Source organism: Ursus arctos, unplaced genomic scaffold (genome assembly GCF_023065955.2).
Source record: "Ursus arctos isolate Adak ecotype North America unplaced genomic scaffold, UrsArc2.0 scaffold_31, whole genome shotgun sequence".
In the NCBI taxonomy this organism is placed as follows: domain Eukaryota; kingdom Metazoa; phylum Chordata; class Mammalia; order Carnivora; family Ursidae; genus Ursus; species Ursus arctos.
Genome location: NW_026622997.1, coordinates 29,030,767 through 29,046,085, shown reverse-complemented (window position 1 = coordinate 29,046,085; position 15,319 = coordinate 29,030,767). Strand labels below are relative to the sequence as shown.

Sequence of the window (15,319 nt, the reverse complement as noted above, 5' to 3'; positions counted from 1 at the left end):
CCTGGTGGCGATGGGCGTGCCTGGTGAGACGGGCATGCCTGGTGGCGATGGGCGTGCCTGGTGAGACGGGCATGCCTGGTGGCGATGGGCGTGCCTGGTGAGACGGGCACCCCGGGTCCACTGCCTCGTGGACACCCCCGGTGTCTGCCCTATTCCAGGCCTCTGCTCCTCCTCAACGCTGATGGCCGCCGGGCCATGCTCCACCACCTCCGGGAAGCCTGCCCTGATGGCCGAAGGCCTCCCTGCACTCCTTGTCATGAGCTGCCCCCTCAGCTGGCTTCAGCTGCTCATTGACTGGTGCCGCTAAGGCCTGTCACTTGGTCACTCCGACCCCAAACAGGGCAGGACAAAGAATACTGGCAGCACTGAGTGCCCGCTGCAGGACGGCTGTGAACCTTGGCTCCCACTTCACTCACTCCGGTCAGGGTAAGGGAGGAGAGCTTCCCGGGCCTCAATGCCCCCTCCGTAAAACGGGAACGAGAATAGTAACTGTGTTGCCAGGGGCCGCTGCGAGAAGTCCACTAATGCGAGGCCAAGGCTCAGTGCCTGGCACACGCCCGTTAAATGCCGGTCGCCTTTCCCAGGTTGCTGTCGAGACCACACGACATCACGGTCACAGAACCAGTCCCCTTAGCAAGGGCTGCCTGCGTGCCAGGTGTGATTTGAAGCACTTAGCAAAGGCACACATGGTATGGTTTGCAAACTATCAAGTGCTGTTCGCCTCATAAAAAGCGACAAGCCTTGAGTCAGGCTGAGAGCTCATAAAGGTGGCCGATACTTGGCCTTCACCTTTCAGGAGCTCTGCAAGGCCGAGCACCCCAAATAAGCATCTTGAGCTAACCCCCCGTGCTCAGCACAGGCCAAAGCACGGCCAGGGCACCCGCCCACTCGGTGCTTGGCCAGGCGGTCGGCGAAGCCCCCCCCCCCCCCCCCCCGGCCTCCTCCCCCCTCCCCAGGGGCCGGGCGGGGCTCCGTCGGGAGCAGCACCTGCTTGAAGGTGTGCACGGCCTCCTGGCGCTGGCTGAAGTGCTTGAAGAGCAGCTGCAGGGCCCCAGAGACCAGCGGCGCGTAGTCGTGCATGGTGAGGTGGATAAGCACACGCAGGAACATGCGGCCGCCCTCGTCGTCCACCTCCAGCATGCTGCTGGTCTTCCTGCGGCGCCGAGGGAGGGGCACGCTGGGCACCGAGCGCCCCGCTGCCCGGGGGGGGGGGGGGGCGGGGTGCTCCCTGCCCCCCGCCAGTGGCTGCCGTGCCCGGTGTAAGACTCCCTCAGAGTAGTGACGACTTCTCCCCAGGGTGTCACCAGCCACCGTCCTGAGCTCCCCGAGTGATCCCCGTGTTCCCTGAGATCCCGCAGGCCTCCCCTTGATTATGCAGCTGAAGCAGGGACTCTACACAGGGGACCCACAGACACCCCCCCAACACCGCCAGGGGTTCGCGGAGATCGGCTGGGGCCAGGAACGGAGGGTGGGGAAGATTCACATCTTCGGTTGTACCAACCTCTAACTACAATGCAGCGTTTCCTTCAGTGAGGAGAAATGAGCAGTACCTGTGACTTTGTCACCAACAACAATCACAGATGTCCTCCCCTTACGGCTGTTACAGGAAATGCGAATCCCGTTCACATGCCTCACTTCTCCGAAACCGGGGTACTAATTACACACCCGGCCCAGCTCGTTACTTAACGTGTTAATAAAGAGCCGCATATCTAACCGTCACTTCAAAGTTGTTTTCTTCAATATTTTGATAACTGCATCTCAAAGCTCCTGTTTCCTTTGTAATTTACATGCTTTATTTTATGAATTTAAAAATCATTCTGAGCCGGGGCTCCAGGGCTTCACTAGATGCCAAGGGCGTGGCACAGAAATGGTGAAGAGCCCCCAGCTCCCAGGGCGCCCCTTCCCCACCCCAGCCCTGTGTACAGCAGGCTATCCCCCACACTCCCCCCTGCTCCCCTCCAGCTACCTGGCCCAAGTCCCGATGCACAGAGCCACGACTGCCCTGGGTGAGGGGAGGGGAATGACCAAGATGACACAAGGGCCCAAGTGGCCCCTATATCACCGGGGCTAGGTAGGCATGAGAGGGCAAAAGCACAGAGCCAAGGAGACCCCCGCCCCGGAGCCTCGTAAGGGTCCTGCAGACCCAGGAGGAGGGGCCAGCCCCAGCCTTGGAGACCCCAAGGACAGGAGTACTCACACCATGTCAGCATCACCCACCCAACCGCACACACCACCCCCCACCTCAACCCCGGACTCACCCCACTCCGAACATGGCCTCCGCCTGCTCCCCGATGCGGTCCAGGTTCATGTTGGCAGCTGTGGGGAGCAAGAGTGGGTGGATGGGGGCAGGTGGCAGGTCCGTGCCCAGGAAAGATGGGGAGCACAGGGGTGAGGGAGCAGGGAGGTACCCAAACCACCCCATCCCCTGCACTGGTTGGGTGGCAGCCCCAGTTGCATGTGCCTTCCCAGGGTAGGGGTGGAGCCAGCCAAGGCAGGGACCAGAACAGCCCCACTACCCTGCAGGGGCGAGCAGAGTTCTGAGCTGGGCATCAGGGGACCTGGGTCCTGTTCTGGTTCAGCCTCTGACTGGCTGTGACCTCGGGCAAGTCCCTGCCCCTCTCTGGGCCTCAGTCTCTCCATTTAGGAGATGGAGAGAATGATGTCTGCCTTTGCCTCTCACCGTGGCAATTAAATGGGCTAGGAAACAGAGGCAGGGCTGGGGAGCTGGCCCCAAGGCATCCTCCAGCCTCCACCCCACTAATGTGCACCCCTGGGTAAGTCACACAGCCTCAGCCTGAAGGCGGGGGGGGGGGGGGGGAGGCGGGGGGGGGCTCACTGGTGGAGTCGAAGGCCGGGGCTGTGCCGTCAGCCCCGCTGTCCTGCATGGGAAACACTTCCACAAACTCCTTCTTGAAGACGGAGAGCAGGTATGAGATGCGGTAGTCCAGGCGGACATTGAGGATGAACTGGAGAAACAGGGAGGGATGGGGTGAGGACTGGGCTGAGGTCAGAAGGCCAGTCGTGCCCCAGGAGCAGGGAGGGGGTACCCCTACGAGCTCTAGCACTCAGGGGTCTCGGCATAGATGTCCCAGCTACGTAGGACATCGCGACCTAAAAAATCAAGACTCCCGTCCCCGGGGGTCCGGAGTGCCCTCTCCTCCACTCTCACCCCAGTGATGAGGGATGACACCTCCCCTCTGAATGAGGCAGAGACCACTCGGTCCCCCCTTCCCAGGGAGGTGACTGACAGGAAAGAGAACGAAGCTCCCCAGGCCCAGAAGCCAGCTCTCATCCTCCTGCCCTGCTCTGCCAGGGGCTGGAGGGCAGGGGGATGTGGAACTGAAGACTAGCGGGGAGCACGAGAGGCCAGTGTGGAGTGGGGGGTGAGGATAGAGGGTTTGCAGACACCCTTGACTGGCCTCTATCCTTATGAGACACAGAGCTTCTGGCCACACCCCACGAGGCCGATCTGGAAGCCCTTAGCTCCTAGAATGAATCAGAATCCTCTGACTCCCCTGCCCAGGCCCTGCCCAGACTGCAGGGAGGTCACTGCATTACCCTTCCCATCCTCTGGTGGTAGCAAGGCAAAAGCAAGCATTCTTTTTTTTTTTTTTTTTTTTTTTTGGTGCAAAAATGGTGGTTTATGAAAGCACGGGGACAGGACCCGAGGGCAGAAAGAGCGGCTGCCCCGTGTTGTGAGGGGTGGCTGATTATATACCACGGGGCTGGGGGAGGTGAGGAAAAAGGGAGGTTGAGGAAATACTTTCATATGTTAAAGAAGATTCACAAGATACCAGAGGCCTTGCCATTGTCAAATTAAGGTTGTTTTGCACTCTAGCAAGGCCGTAACATGAAGATAGTTGGGCACTTCCCGGAGGCTGCAGATTATAAGGACATTTAATTGCATCTACATTCCCTTCCGGAAGCTAGGTTATTGATAGAAACGCTTCGTTCTTGTAAACCGAGGGAGACTTAAGTCTCAAAAGCAAGCATTCTTAGCACTCCCGGGGTCCTAGCGGCCCCTTCTCCAAGCTAGGGGGTCTCCAACAAGACCTGGAACAGGAAAGACCGTGTCTGCCTCACCAGGAAATGGGCTCTCAGAGCTCTAGCTCTGCTCCAAAATCACTGTGGGATGGCAGTGAAGTCCCCTCCCCGCTTCCCTTCCTCATCCGTACAAAGGTGGGATGGATGGAGCTAGGCTTTCATGCACACCAGAATCGCCCGGGAAGCTTGTCACAGCAGACTGTGGGCCTGCCTCGGGTGCCTCTGATCCCTACAGAGGTCTGGGGCGGGGCCCGAGAACATGCATTTCTGAGCTCCCTGGTGAGGCCGATGCTGCGGGTCCAAGGACCACGCTTTGGAAACCACGGGGCTACACAGCCAGTCACCATGGAGCCCTCCAGTACTGGATACTGTGATCTGAGCAGGGGCTCACCTCCCAACCTCCCTGTCCACTCTCCAGCCCTTTTCCCAGCACCTCCCCGCACTGTCCCAGCCCAGCCACCTGCAGGATTTCCAGGATCTTCAGCTTGGTCTCCATCACCACAATGTCCTCATTGTCCTCGAACTTGCTTCTATCCAGCGGCTCCGTGGGGCCAGCGCCGGCAGACAGGCTAGGGGCGCCGAAGACAGACTGCTTGCGGCTCAGCACCATGGAGGACATCATGTGACCCACGCCCTGGATGGACCGTCGAACGTTCTTACCTGCGGAGGGAGAAGCACCAGGGGGTCATGGGGTGCACAGCAGGAGCCCTGGGTCTGATCCCGTCTCTGTCAGTGGCGGGGCTCACCCAGAAAGGCTTCCTGGGGGAGGTGAGCTTTAAGCCAAATCTGGGCAAAGGGGGGCTGGCCAGGGCAAAGGTAAACTGTGTGTGGAGATCAGTGAGTATTCTCCCGCGGGGCATTCTGCGAGCTGCTACAGAGCTTGGGGAGGGGACACCATGTGGGGAGCACCAGGCACCAGGAGTCAGACTCTGCACTCTTTGATTAGAGGAGTGTATGCCACCGGGGGTGTCCCTGAGGGCAGGGCTGGTTCCCACCCGCTCCCCTGTCTGACCCGGAGCTCCTCAGGCAGGGCCTGTGGCTCCCCTCCTCCCTCCTATCTCCCCTCAGGACCAAGCTGCGCTGGAAGGCAACACCCCCAGACCCCGGGGTCTCCACAGCGCCTGGACAGGGGCCCCTCTGGTCCAGCAGAGGCCAGGAGACAGGCTGCACAGGGGGACTGATCAGAGAGGACTCTGGCACTAGGAGACGGAGGAAGGCCAGGGCTGGGTGGGGGGTGGCCCTGGCCACTAGGCCTCACCGCCTGAGTCATCGTAGGCCTGCAGCATGGCCGGGGGCCCCTGCACGCAGTCGATGATCCCCAGCAGCGTGCGAGTGAGCCGCAGTAGCTCACTGAAGCTGTAGAAGCCGAAGTAGATGAGATTGTGCGCCAGGCTGACCACCTGCGGGGGAGGGGGCGGGGCCGAGGTGAGCGGGGCGGGGCCTCGCGAGGGGCGGGGCCAGGACGGGAAAATAGGGCTGAGCGGGTGTTAGGAGGGTGGGACGAGGTTCCTCGGAAAAGGCAGGGCCTCTGGGAGCGCATGACTGAGAGGACACAGCCGCCCCTAGTGAGCTAATGAGGAAGCGAGGCCTGCAAGGAAGGCTACTCGGGATAGGGCAGAAAGGCAGGAAGGTGGGGTGCTCCCCCCAGGGGGCCTGCAGGGGTGAGTGGACCAGGGGGAGGCAGCCCTCTCTCAGGTGGCAGGGGAGAGGATTTCCACTTGGGGAGTCCTGGCGGTCTATGCGGTCTCCCTGAACTGGCTGAGGCACGGAGGGAAGTGAGGCTGTAGAGCCCCCAAAGCGCCCCGGGGGCAGCTGACTCCTAGTGAGGGGGGAACCAGGCCCCCACCCCGGGGCCCGCCTCGCCACCCCCCTGCCCAGCAACCTCGAAGGTGAGCTTGTTCTTCTCCTCGTTGGCAAAGGGCACGGCCTCGCCGACCACGTTGTTGAGGTAGTCCTCCACGAAGTCCATGGTGCTGGCGAACTTGTTCTTCTTGTCGTCGCGAGAGGCGTTCAGGTTGGAATCATAGCTGTGGGCGGAGGCAGGGAGGCATGAGGGTCCCCAAGATCCTCCCACCCCGGCCTCGCTTGGCCCACCCTCCGCTCCCCATCTCACTCTTTGATGGTGATGGCTGTGGGGATCTCGGTCCAGAGGCGGGCGAACTTGACCGGCGTGACCAGCTCCTGGGGGTCCCTGTCCACATGCACGTGCAGCATCAGGTGGCAGAAGGAGGCGCGTAGGTCAAAGGGCAGCATTTCGTCTGCCATGCATAGGAAGATGAGGTCAACGCCCAGCTGCTGCGAGATCTCGTCGATGGCCAGGTACTGGCGGTCCAGGCACATGCGGGCGAAGAGCTTCAGCTGGTACCTGCAGGGCGGGGCGGAGGGTGAGCCCGCAGCAGGTGGGGGCCAGCGAGGGCCACCAGCACTCAGGCCTGGGCTGGCGGGGGCCTTGGGAAAGTGGCAAAGGGACTTAGGTCAAACCAGCCACCCGCCAACGTAACAGAAAAGACAATTCTGAGTGAGCATTTGCAGCTCTCCCCCTCCTTGCAAAGGAGGAATCCACTTTCTGGCTCAGCCAGGACAGGTCTTCACGGGAGGAGGACTGGCTGAGCCAGAGGCTGGGAGAGGCAGGGGAGGGAAGTACAGTAGGGGGACGCGCCTCCGCAGAGCAGCAGGTGCAGGGGAGAGCCCTGGATGGAAGAGCAGCTGAAAGGAGGCCCGCAGACGGCCCTGCTCGGCACGGGGCACTGGCCTGCCCTGGGCTTCCTGCTCAGAGCCCTGCCTTACCTGCCGTGGCCCTGGCGCCAGACAGCCTGGGTTTGAACCGTGGCCCACCACTAAGGAAGTGTGACCTTGGGCAAGTCCTTTCACGTCCCTTGCCTGTCTTCCCAACTCTGAGTGTGACAGTAGTCACAGGGCTATGGTGGGGCTTCAACGAGTAGCTGGGTGAAACACTTCGAACAGGGCCTGGTATATGGCCAGCATTGGATCAGTGTTATAGTAATCTTATTTTTCAAATAAATATGTGTGGAGACAGGTTTGGGGTTCATTTGGGCCCCGGGCCTGGGCTGAGCTCTGCGGGCGACACAGTCGTCCTTACTCAGCCTCCCCAGTGAAGGCCGCACAGCTGCTGGAGCTCATCCCTCAGCAGGGACTGGCCGAAGGCCTTCTGAGAGGCCCGGGGGCACCGGAAGCGCTGAAGGCCGGGAAGGAGCTGGGCCCAGGGGCACCTGTAGTAGCTGAGCACGTTCTCGTCGTGGGCGTTGCCCGCCCGCGCCTCCTGGGCCAGCTGCCTCACGCTCTTCTCGTGGTGCTCGTTATTCTTGTCGGTCCAAGTGAGCCACACCTCCTCCTCGGAGTACTCGATGCTCAGGTACTCGTGGGACTGGGCCATCTCCTTCACGGGCCGAAGCCTGCGAACCGGGGCCACCCGTCACAGGGGGCGCGGGGCCGCGAGCATGCCCGGCCGCAGAGACCCCTCTTGGAGCTTGGCGGAGTGCCAGCTCAAACTCACTCCTCAGACCACAAGCCTCTCAAGGACAGAGGGTCTGGCTCATTCCCCAAGGCCTCCTTGCTCACGCAGTGCCAGCCCAGAGCTGGGCACGCAGCGGCAAGGGTGCATATCTGCAGACAGCAAGGGTGCCGGTTCCAGCCTGAACGCACACGGGGCCCAAGCTCTAGGGAGCCTGAGGAGCGGGGCAGGCCGGAGGCCGGGGTGTGGGCAGGAGACAGCGCAATGGCTCACTCGGTCTGGATGAGAATGTCGCTGTTCTTGGGGTCCAGCACACACTTGCAGATGAGCTCCTGGGTGACGGGGATGGCGATGTGGTTGGACACACACAGGTCCGAGAGGTAGTCCAGGAACCTGGGGTGGTGACCGCAGGGGTGGGGAGGGGGCTCAGAGGCTGGTCCCTGGTGGGGATGAAGCCCCCCCCTCCCCAGCTGGCAGCCCCAGCCCCCTGGAACCAGTTACTGCTTCTGCTTCTGCTCTTGCCCCAAAGCTTGGGAGATGGGCACAATGGATTCCCAGCGGCCCAGGGAGGGACAAGTCATGGGCTGATCACCCCAGGGCAGGGGGAGGCTGGCTGGGGGCCCCGGGGATCAGAGTAAAGGGGGCCCAAGGACGAGGAGTGATTTTCAGAACATTTAACAACTGGTTCGATACAGGCACCGACTTTGTCACCAGAGAAGCGTCTTGGGGCTTCTGCTGTACCGGGCATCAACCCCCTGGCTGCAAGATTGGGCCACACTTGCGAGGGGTCCCGGGGAGGGGCTGCAGAGGCCAGGACTCAGACACATGGCACTTCACCGGTGGAGGAAATGGTTTTTCAGTATTTTAACCACCAGCGCCCGCCGCCTCTGTACCCTGGGAGGGCCGGGAAGGGGGAGGGAGCAGGCGCAGCAGGGAGGCGGCCGGGCTCACCTGGGCTCCCGGTTCTTCCGCACGAGGCTGACGAAGGTCTCCACCTCGGTCTTGGTGATGTGCTTCTCCAGGAGCTTGCGGTTGTTGTGCAGCAGGGCGGTGATGGTGTCCTCCGCCAGGATGTCGTAGCCGATCTGGGACTGCATCATCCCAAACTGCTTGGCGATGTGCTCCTGGAGAACAGACGAGCTGAGTGCTGGGGAGCCCAGCTCTGCTCCAGCACACGGCCCCAGACCTGGGGACGGGGTCCCCCTCACGGGCAGGGAACTCCGGCTAGCCAGGTGGAGGTCTGGGAGAGGAAACTCGCGCTGGGCAGCGGACTGGGTTTACAGAACAGACTTCCGCTCCCAGCCTGTCTCCCGACCAGAGTGAAGCCTCCGTGAGGGAGGAAATTGTCTGGCAGGACGGGCTGCATAATTTGTGGGGCCCTGCGCAAAATGAAACAGCAGGACCCTTCTTCAAAAATCGAGACTTTCAAGATGGGCACAGCGGAGCATCAAACCCAGCTCGAGGCCCTTCTGAGCACAGAGGCCGACTGCACACCCACGAATCTGGCCCTACTGTCTGGTTCCCTACTGTATCCCCGGGGCCTAAAACAGTGCCCGGCACACAGCGGGTGTGCGCCTCCGAAACTATTTGCTGAATGAACAAAAGCAGGAGTGAGGGAGTGAGCAAGCCGGTGAGCGGGTGAGTGGGGCCATGGGGGCCAGGAAGGCTCAGGCCGGGGGCAGGGGTGGGGGGGGCAGCACACCTGATTCTTGCGGTAATCCTCCTGGGAGTGCCGCAGCACCCGGTAGCAGAGACGGAACATGTGCTGGTAGGGGGCATTCTTCTGGTCTGACAGCTCCTCTAGTCGCACTAGGGGGCCCTCGCCCCCCTTGTCACGGAAAGGGGCCTTCAGAATGCCGAAGATCTGGGGGAGAAGAGAATATGAGGAGCCATCCCCCTACACCTGCCTGCACCACTCATTATCCCAGGAGCCCTCGGCCCCTACCTCCCCCTGCCCCAAAGCCACACCGCCATGAACCCCAAGCTGATTCTAAGCTGGACTAAGACCCGAGCCCACCCACCATCAGCCCCACTTCCAGCCCCTACTCCCTTCTTCTGGCCAGGATCCCAACGCTGGCCTCAGCTCACCCATCCCCGCGTGACTAACACCAACTCAGATCCTGGGCCTGGCTCAGCGTCTGAGGGAAGAGCTCAGGGGTCTCAGGTTAAGAGAAAAGTCAGGTCAGGCTGCTGCGGCCAGAGCCTAAGAGCCCAGACACAAACCTGCCTCATCAGAAAAAAGGTTCATGTAGGGCCCCTGGGTGGCTCAGTCATTAAGCGTCTGCCTTCATCTCAAGTCATGATCCCAGAGTCCCAGGATCAAGTCCCAAGGCAGGCTGCCCCCTCAGCGGGGAGTCTTCTTCCCCCTCTGACTCTCCCCCAACTCATGTGCTCTCTCTCTCTCAAATAAATAAATAAAATCTTTTAAAAATGTTAATGTAATTAATAAAATTTAAAAGCAGGGATTGGGCGAGTGTGAAAAACTGTTCTAGAACAGAAACCAAAGAAATACAAGCAAATGGAATGAGAAAACTTTTGTGGGATCCTGGTTCAAAAAACAAGCTTTTGGGTAAAGCAGAGAAATCTGATATGGATTGGTGTTATTACTAATTTTTTTACACGTGGTAACAGTATTGTGCTTATGGAGGACAATGCCCTTACTCCCGGACATGCACACTGAGGAACTCAGGGGTGAGGTGCGCCCTGTTTGGAAATGCACGGGCGGAAGGACGGATGCATAGTTACGGAAAGCCAAACCGGCAAAATGGAAAAAAGTGGATTCAGGCAGTGGTTGTACAGTGTTCATTGTACTATTTTCATTACTTTCTCAACATTTGAAAAGCTTCACAATCAGGGGCGCCTGGGTGGCTCAGTCAGTTAAGCGTCTGCCTTCGGCTCATGTCATGATCCCAGGGTTCTGGGATTGAGTCCCGCATTGGGCTCCCAGCTCAGGGGGGAGCCTGCTTCTCCCTCTCCCTCTGCCTGCCACTCCCCCTGCTCGTGCTTGCTCTCTCTGTCAAATAAATAAATAAAATCTTTTTAAAAAATAAGAAAGAAAGAAAAGTTTCACAATCAAAACTTAGAAAAAAATATTTTTTAAAGTAATCTCCACACCCAGCATGGGGCTCGAACCCACGACCCTGAGATCGAGAGTCACACACCACAGACTGGCTCAGCCAGCCAGGCACCCCAGAAAAAATATTTTTTTAAAGATTTTATTTATTTATTTATTTGAGAGAGAGAGAGAGAGCAGGAGCCATGGGAAGTGGCAGAGGGAGAGGGAGAAGCAGACTCCCTGTTGAGCAGGGAGCCTGACGTGGGGCTAGATCCCAGGACCCTGAGATCATGACCTAGGCCGAAGGTAGACGCTCAATCGACTGAGCCACCCAGGCGCCCCCTATTTTTTTAAAGCACAAGTTCTGGGGCACCTGACTGGGTCAGTCTGTAGAGCATGCGACTCTTGATCTCCAGGTTGTGAGTTCAAGCCCCATGCTGGGTAAACAGAGTTACTTAAAAAAAAAAAAAAAAAAAAAAAGGACAAGTTCTGGACCCAACATCCTGAGTTCAAATCCCAACCCTGCTGCTTCCTAGCTGCATACTCTTGGTCGAGTCACTCCAACCTCTATGCATTAGTCTCCTCACGGGTAACATGGGGATCATACTAGTACCTCCCCCAGGTGGAGGGGATCGGCTGAGCCAATAGGTGTAGGGCGCTTAGGGCAGTGCCTGGCATGTGGTCAGTGCTCAAATACTCATGCTCTAAAGAGAGGTGAAGAGAAGCTGCAGAGAGACAGCCCTTCCCCCACAGGTGTGCACACGCACCTGTTTGAGAATGTTCTGCTCCCTCATCAGCTTCTGCCGTTCCCGGTTGGGCTTGGTGACCATGATGTCCAGCACATTCTGCCCATTGTTGGGGACGTCGCTGACGAAGAACACCAGGTCCTCCAGCAGCTGGATGACAAACCTTCATGAAGGGATGACAAGTGTGAGGCACCGACCCTGGGAAACCCCTGGGACCCACCCATCACACGCCCCTCGTGGGCAACCAGCCCTGCCGCAAACACGCTCTCATCAAGTCACTCGCCCACCCTGCTATCCAAAGCACGAACCCCGTCATCGGCCTTCAACTTCTCTCCCCAGCTTCACTCCAAAAGGCTCTCAAGCACGCCCCCCGCCCCACCCACCCTGGATTCTAAAATGCCCCCAAGACAAAGAATCTCAGCATACTCGGATCTGGAAAGGAACAACAGGGCACAAGGCAGCATGTTTGGGTGAAGGGCTCTGCATTTCCGTCCTGACCCTGCCACTTAACTAGCTGTGTGACCATGGACAAGTCTCCTAACCTCTCTGAGCCTCAACCCATCATCAGGGTTGGTTCTGGGAGTACATGAGCAGTACATGAGGCAAGGGCCCAGGGCCCATCCACCAGAACCTGCCAGAACCAGTCCCCACCTCTGTCTCCCCCACCCCAGCCAGCCAAGCCTGCCCGGCTTCTGCCTTGTGACCTCTTGGTTCATGAAATGCAGACCCTTCGAGGGCTCTGATGTGCGACCCACCTGCGGTCATTCTGGCTGATGAAGCCCTCATTGAGTTTCTCCACGGCACTGGCCAGCATGGAGCTGGCATCGTTGGCGAAGTCCAGGTCTCGGATCTCGGACACGGGCACCGACACGATGGCAAAGGCCTCCTTGTCTTCCTTGGTGGGGCAGGTGCCCAGCTGCAGGGACAGAGGTCAGCAGGGCACCCAGGGACAAGCCAAGGCCCAGCCCAGCCCCCCGGCCCCGCCCCCCAGCCCCGGGCGGCTCGCACCATGAGCCGAATGGGCCGCTCCTCCTCGATGTCGATGGGCACATTGCTGCTCTGGATCCACGTGTTGGTGCACAGGTGCCGCAGCCGCACGTAGGAGTTCCTGCAGGCGGGGCGGGGGCGGCGCACGGCAGCAGGCCTCAGGTCGCAGCCCCGCTGTCTGCCCACCCTGCCCCACCACGGCTCCACAGCTCCACCTGACTCCACGGCCACGGGACAGGGGCAGCCGTCCCCTCCGGGGGAGGGGCCCAAGCCAGAGGAGAGTGGCCAGCGAACAGCCCCGAGGCCCTGTGCTGCTCTTAGCCACAGGCCTCACCTGCACTCCCAAACCCAGAGGGTTCCAAAAGCCCAGGCTTGTTTGTAAACTTGAAACCAAGATTCATTTGGACAAGTGAGACTAGACGATCTATCCCACTTAGCGCCAAGATGCGCGCGTCTCAGCAGAAACACTCTTGTCTCTGATTATGAAATGTAATTACCTTTCTGAGATGGAAAACAATCTGAATCTCAAAATGCACCTGGCCCCAGGTTTCAGGTAGGGGCTGGGGGCCTACAGGGAGTGACCCCATGACGTCTCCCATCAGCCCTGTTATGGGCGGACTCGATATCCCCACCTGACAGATCCGGCAGTCGGGGCAAAGTGACCGAAGAGGCGGCCTGACGTCAGACAGCTAGTAAATGCCAAAGCCTGACCGACACCCGGGAAGTTCCATGATGTTATGTCCTCACATCTAGGGTTGGGCGGCCTTAAAGATCAGGGACCCCCCCCCACCCCGCTGTGTGCCGTGGACAAACTCGTGCAGCGGGTGCTTGAGTGTGCAGACTGACGGGGGCAGGTGGCTGATAACACCGGACAGAAGGCATTTTGACAGAGCAGGTACACCAAGGCAGCGCCTGGTGCGCACAGAACCCGGGGCCGGGCACGCGGCGTGCGTTCGGTGGTGGTCAGCTGCTCCCAGCTCTGAGAGCTCGGTCCCCAGCGGGACGGGACAGGCAGGTCCTGAGGCCAGAGGAGCTCAGGAGAACAGAGGAGCGTGGGATGCAGGGAGCCCAGGGACAGGACGGCACAGCCTGGGCATCCGGTCAGCCCCCAAGCACACAGCACCCACTCACCGGGGCACAAAGGAGTCGGTTTTCTGCAACGTGGTAGGGTCCAGCTCAAAGAGGGAGGCGATGTCATTGCCGTGGGGCACAGCCACCAGGCGGTACTTGATCTTCTCCCCAGCGTTCCGGCGACCTACTCGACCCTGAGCACCCTGGGATAAGGATCCCAGCTCAGGCAGAAGTCTCTCCCTGCTCTCGGAGCCCCCCGAGAAACCACCTGGGGTCCCACCCGAGGGGCCTTCTCCCTCCAGCTCACCTCCCAGGGTTTTCTGGCCAACCCCCACGGTCCCCCTTCCCCAGGCCCTGGAGCCCTGCTCTAGTCCTCACCATTCCTGCTGCCTTGGGATCACAGGCATCACCCTTGTAGCTGGGGTTCTCCTGAACAGACACAAGATGGGGACAGCTACTGGATACTGAGCTATGCTCACATGACACCCACCCCAAAACGAGGTCCACAGAGGACCCCAGGTAGGGGCAGGGAGCCCCCACCCTCACAGGGCTACCCACCCAGCACTAAAGCCCAAGTCATTCCTGAAGAAGCGACCAGTGAGAGCCCCAGGCCCTGCCCTTCATGGCCCTCTTCATGGATCCACAAATGAGTACACACACACACACACACGTACACACATACACACACACACGAATGCCCCCGTATACACAAGCCTGCATGTTATGGACAGACACGTGCAATGTAAGTTATATGAGGGGTGGGAATCTGGCTGGCTGTGGATTCCGCAGCGCGCAGAATAGCTCCTGGCACATAGTAGGGGCACAGTAATATTCATTAGGCTTATCTGCAGTCACACTCTTATTTCATAGTATTTGTTAAATGCAAGACTGCGGATAAGCCAGGGTCCGCAGACACATGTGTCTATGCGTGCAGATGTGCACCCGGCTCACAGGCTCGCGCACACCCACATGCACACACAGCCCGAGCTCCCGGGGCGCCCTCTACCTCCCCACTCACCTCGGCGGCCAGGTAGTTGCCTGTGGCCAGGTGCTTGAAGCGGTACAGGCCGTTCCAGTGGCCAGCTCCTCCGCGGCAGGGGTCGTGGTGGACCACCTGGGGGGTGCAGGGGTGAGGCAGGAAGGGGTAGCTCAGACCCTGGGGAGGCCTGCAGAGCTCTGGGTAAGTGGCACCCGGAACTCCCCCCACACACACTTCCTACCCTCCAGGGTGATGGGGGAAGAAGGGGCAGGGCCCAGGGCTGGCGAGGGGGCTGGGTCCAGGGTAAGAGGCAAGCGCTGACCTCCACCTCCCAGAGGGCATTGGAGCTGGTGGCCGAGGTGGCAGACTGGCGTAGCGTGGTACGCAGGAACACCTGCAGCTTGCCCCTGTACTCGTCACACGTCAGGAACTTCTCCTGCTCCGCGTGGAACAGCCGCACCACATCTCCCTGCAGCCGTGGGTCATGGGCTCAGGATGGACCGGAACCTTCCCAGGGGCCAGCCCCACACCCCATCCCGCCTCAGATGCAGGCGCAGCTGGCGTGGCCCCTCCTGCTCCTGGCAGAGCCAGCAAGCTGAGGGTGAGACGTGTGCTGAGCCCCACCGGAGGGGGCCAGGGCCAGGGGCTGGCCCCTCAGCCAGGTGCTCCGCCCAGACCCCAAATCTAGAACCTCAGGTGACTGGGGTGGGACACACTCTTATCCAGAACCTTCTCCAGCCTCCTATGTCAGGCCCACCCTTGACTGTCTCCTTCCCTGATTTGTACCTCTAATACCCTGACCTGACCTCCAAAGGCCAAACTCGAGTCACCCCCTCTGTGAAGGCAGGAGGGATATCACCTCCCTAGGTGCTGAATGACCCCTTAAATAGGGTCATTCTTGCCCATTTCTTCTATTTCCATTGCCTGGAACAGCTGGAGTGCAGAGACTGTGGCGTATTCATCTC

The 15,319-nt window shown here is 59.9% G+C and overlaps 1 protein-coding gene across 2 annotated transcripts in view; it reads right to left on the bottom strand.

Annotated features, from left to right (window-relative positions):
- Positions 1-15,319, bottom strand: part of ITPR3 (inositol 1,4,5-trisphosphate receptor type 3) — a 67,138-nt gene that overhangs the window by 20,292 nt on the left and 31,527 nt on the right. For both annotated transcript variants that reach the window (XM_026482674.4, XM_044378331.3), the window contains exons 8-25: positions 14,677-14,823; positions 14,394-14,489; positions 13,754-13,804; positions 13,436-13,578; positions 12,326-12,425; positions 12,073-12,233; positions 11,339-11,480; positions 9,219-9,380; positions 8,468-8,640; positions 7,790-7,909; positions 7,275-7,457; positions 6,158-6,409; positions 5,927-6,071; positions 5,303-5,444; positions 4,505-4,704; positions 2,837-2,966; positions 2,259-2,316; positions 988-1,153 (exon numbers count right to left, since the gene is read on the bottom strand). In XM_026482674.4, coding sequence (XP_026338459.1) covers positions 988-1,153; positions 2,259-2,316; positions 2,837-2,966; positions 4,505-4,704; positions 5,303-5,444; positions 5,927-6,071; positions 6,158-6,409; positions 7,275-7,457; positions 7,790-7,909; positions 8,468-8,640; positions 9,219-9,380; positions 11,339-11,480; positions 12,073-12,233; positions 12,326-12,425; positions 13,436-13,578; positions 13,754-13,804; positions 14,394-14,489; positions 14,677-14,823 — 2,571 coding nt within the window. The remainder of the gene's footprint in view (positions 1-987; positions 1,154-2,258; positions 2,317-2,836; positions 2,967-4,504; positions 4,705-5,302; positions 5,445-5,926; positions 6,072-6,157; positions 6,410-7,274; positions 7,458-7,789; positions 7,910-8,467; positions 8,641-9,218; positions 9,381-11,338; positions 11,481-12,072; positions 12,234-12,325; positions 12,426-13,435; positions 13,579-13,753; positions 13,805-14,393; positions 14,490-14,676; positions 14,824-15,319) is intronic.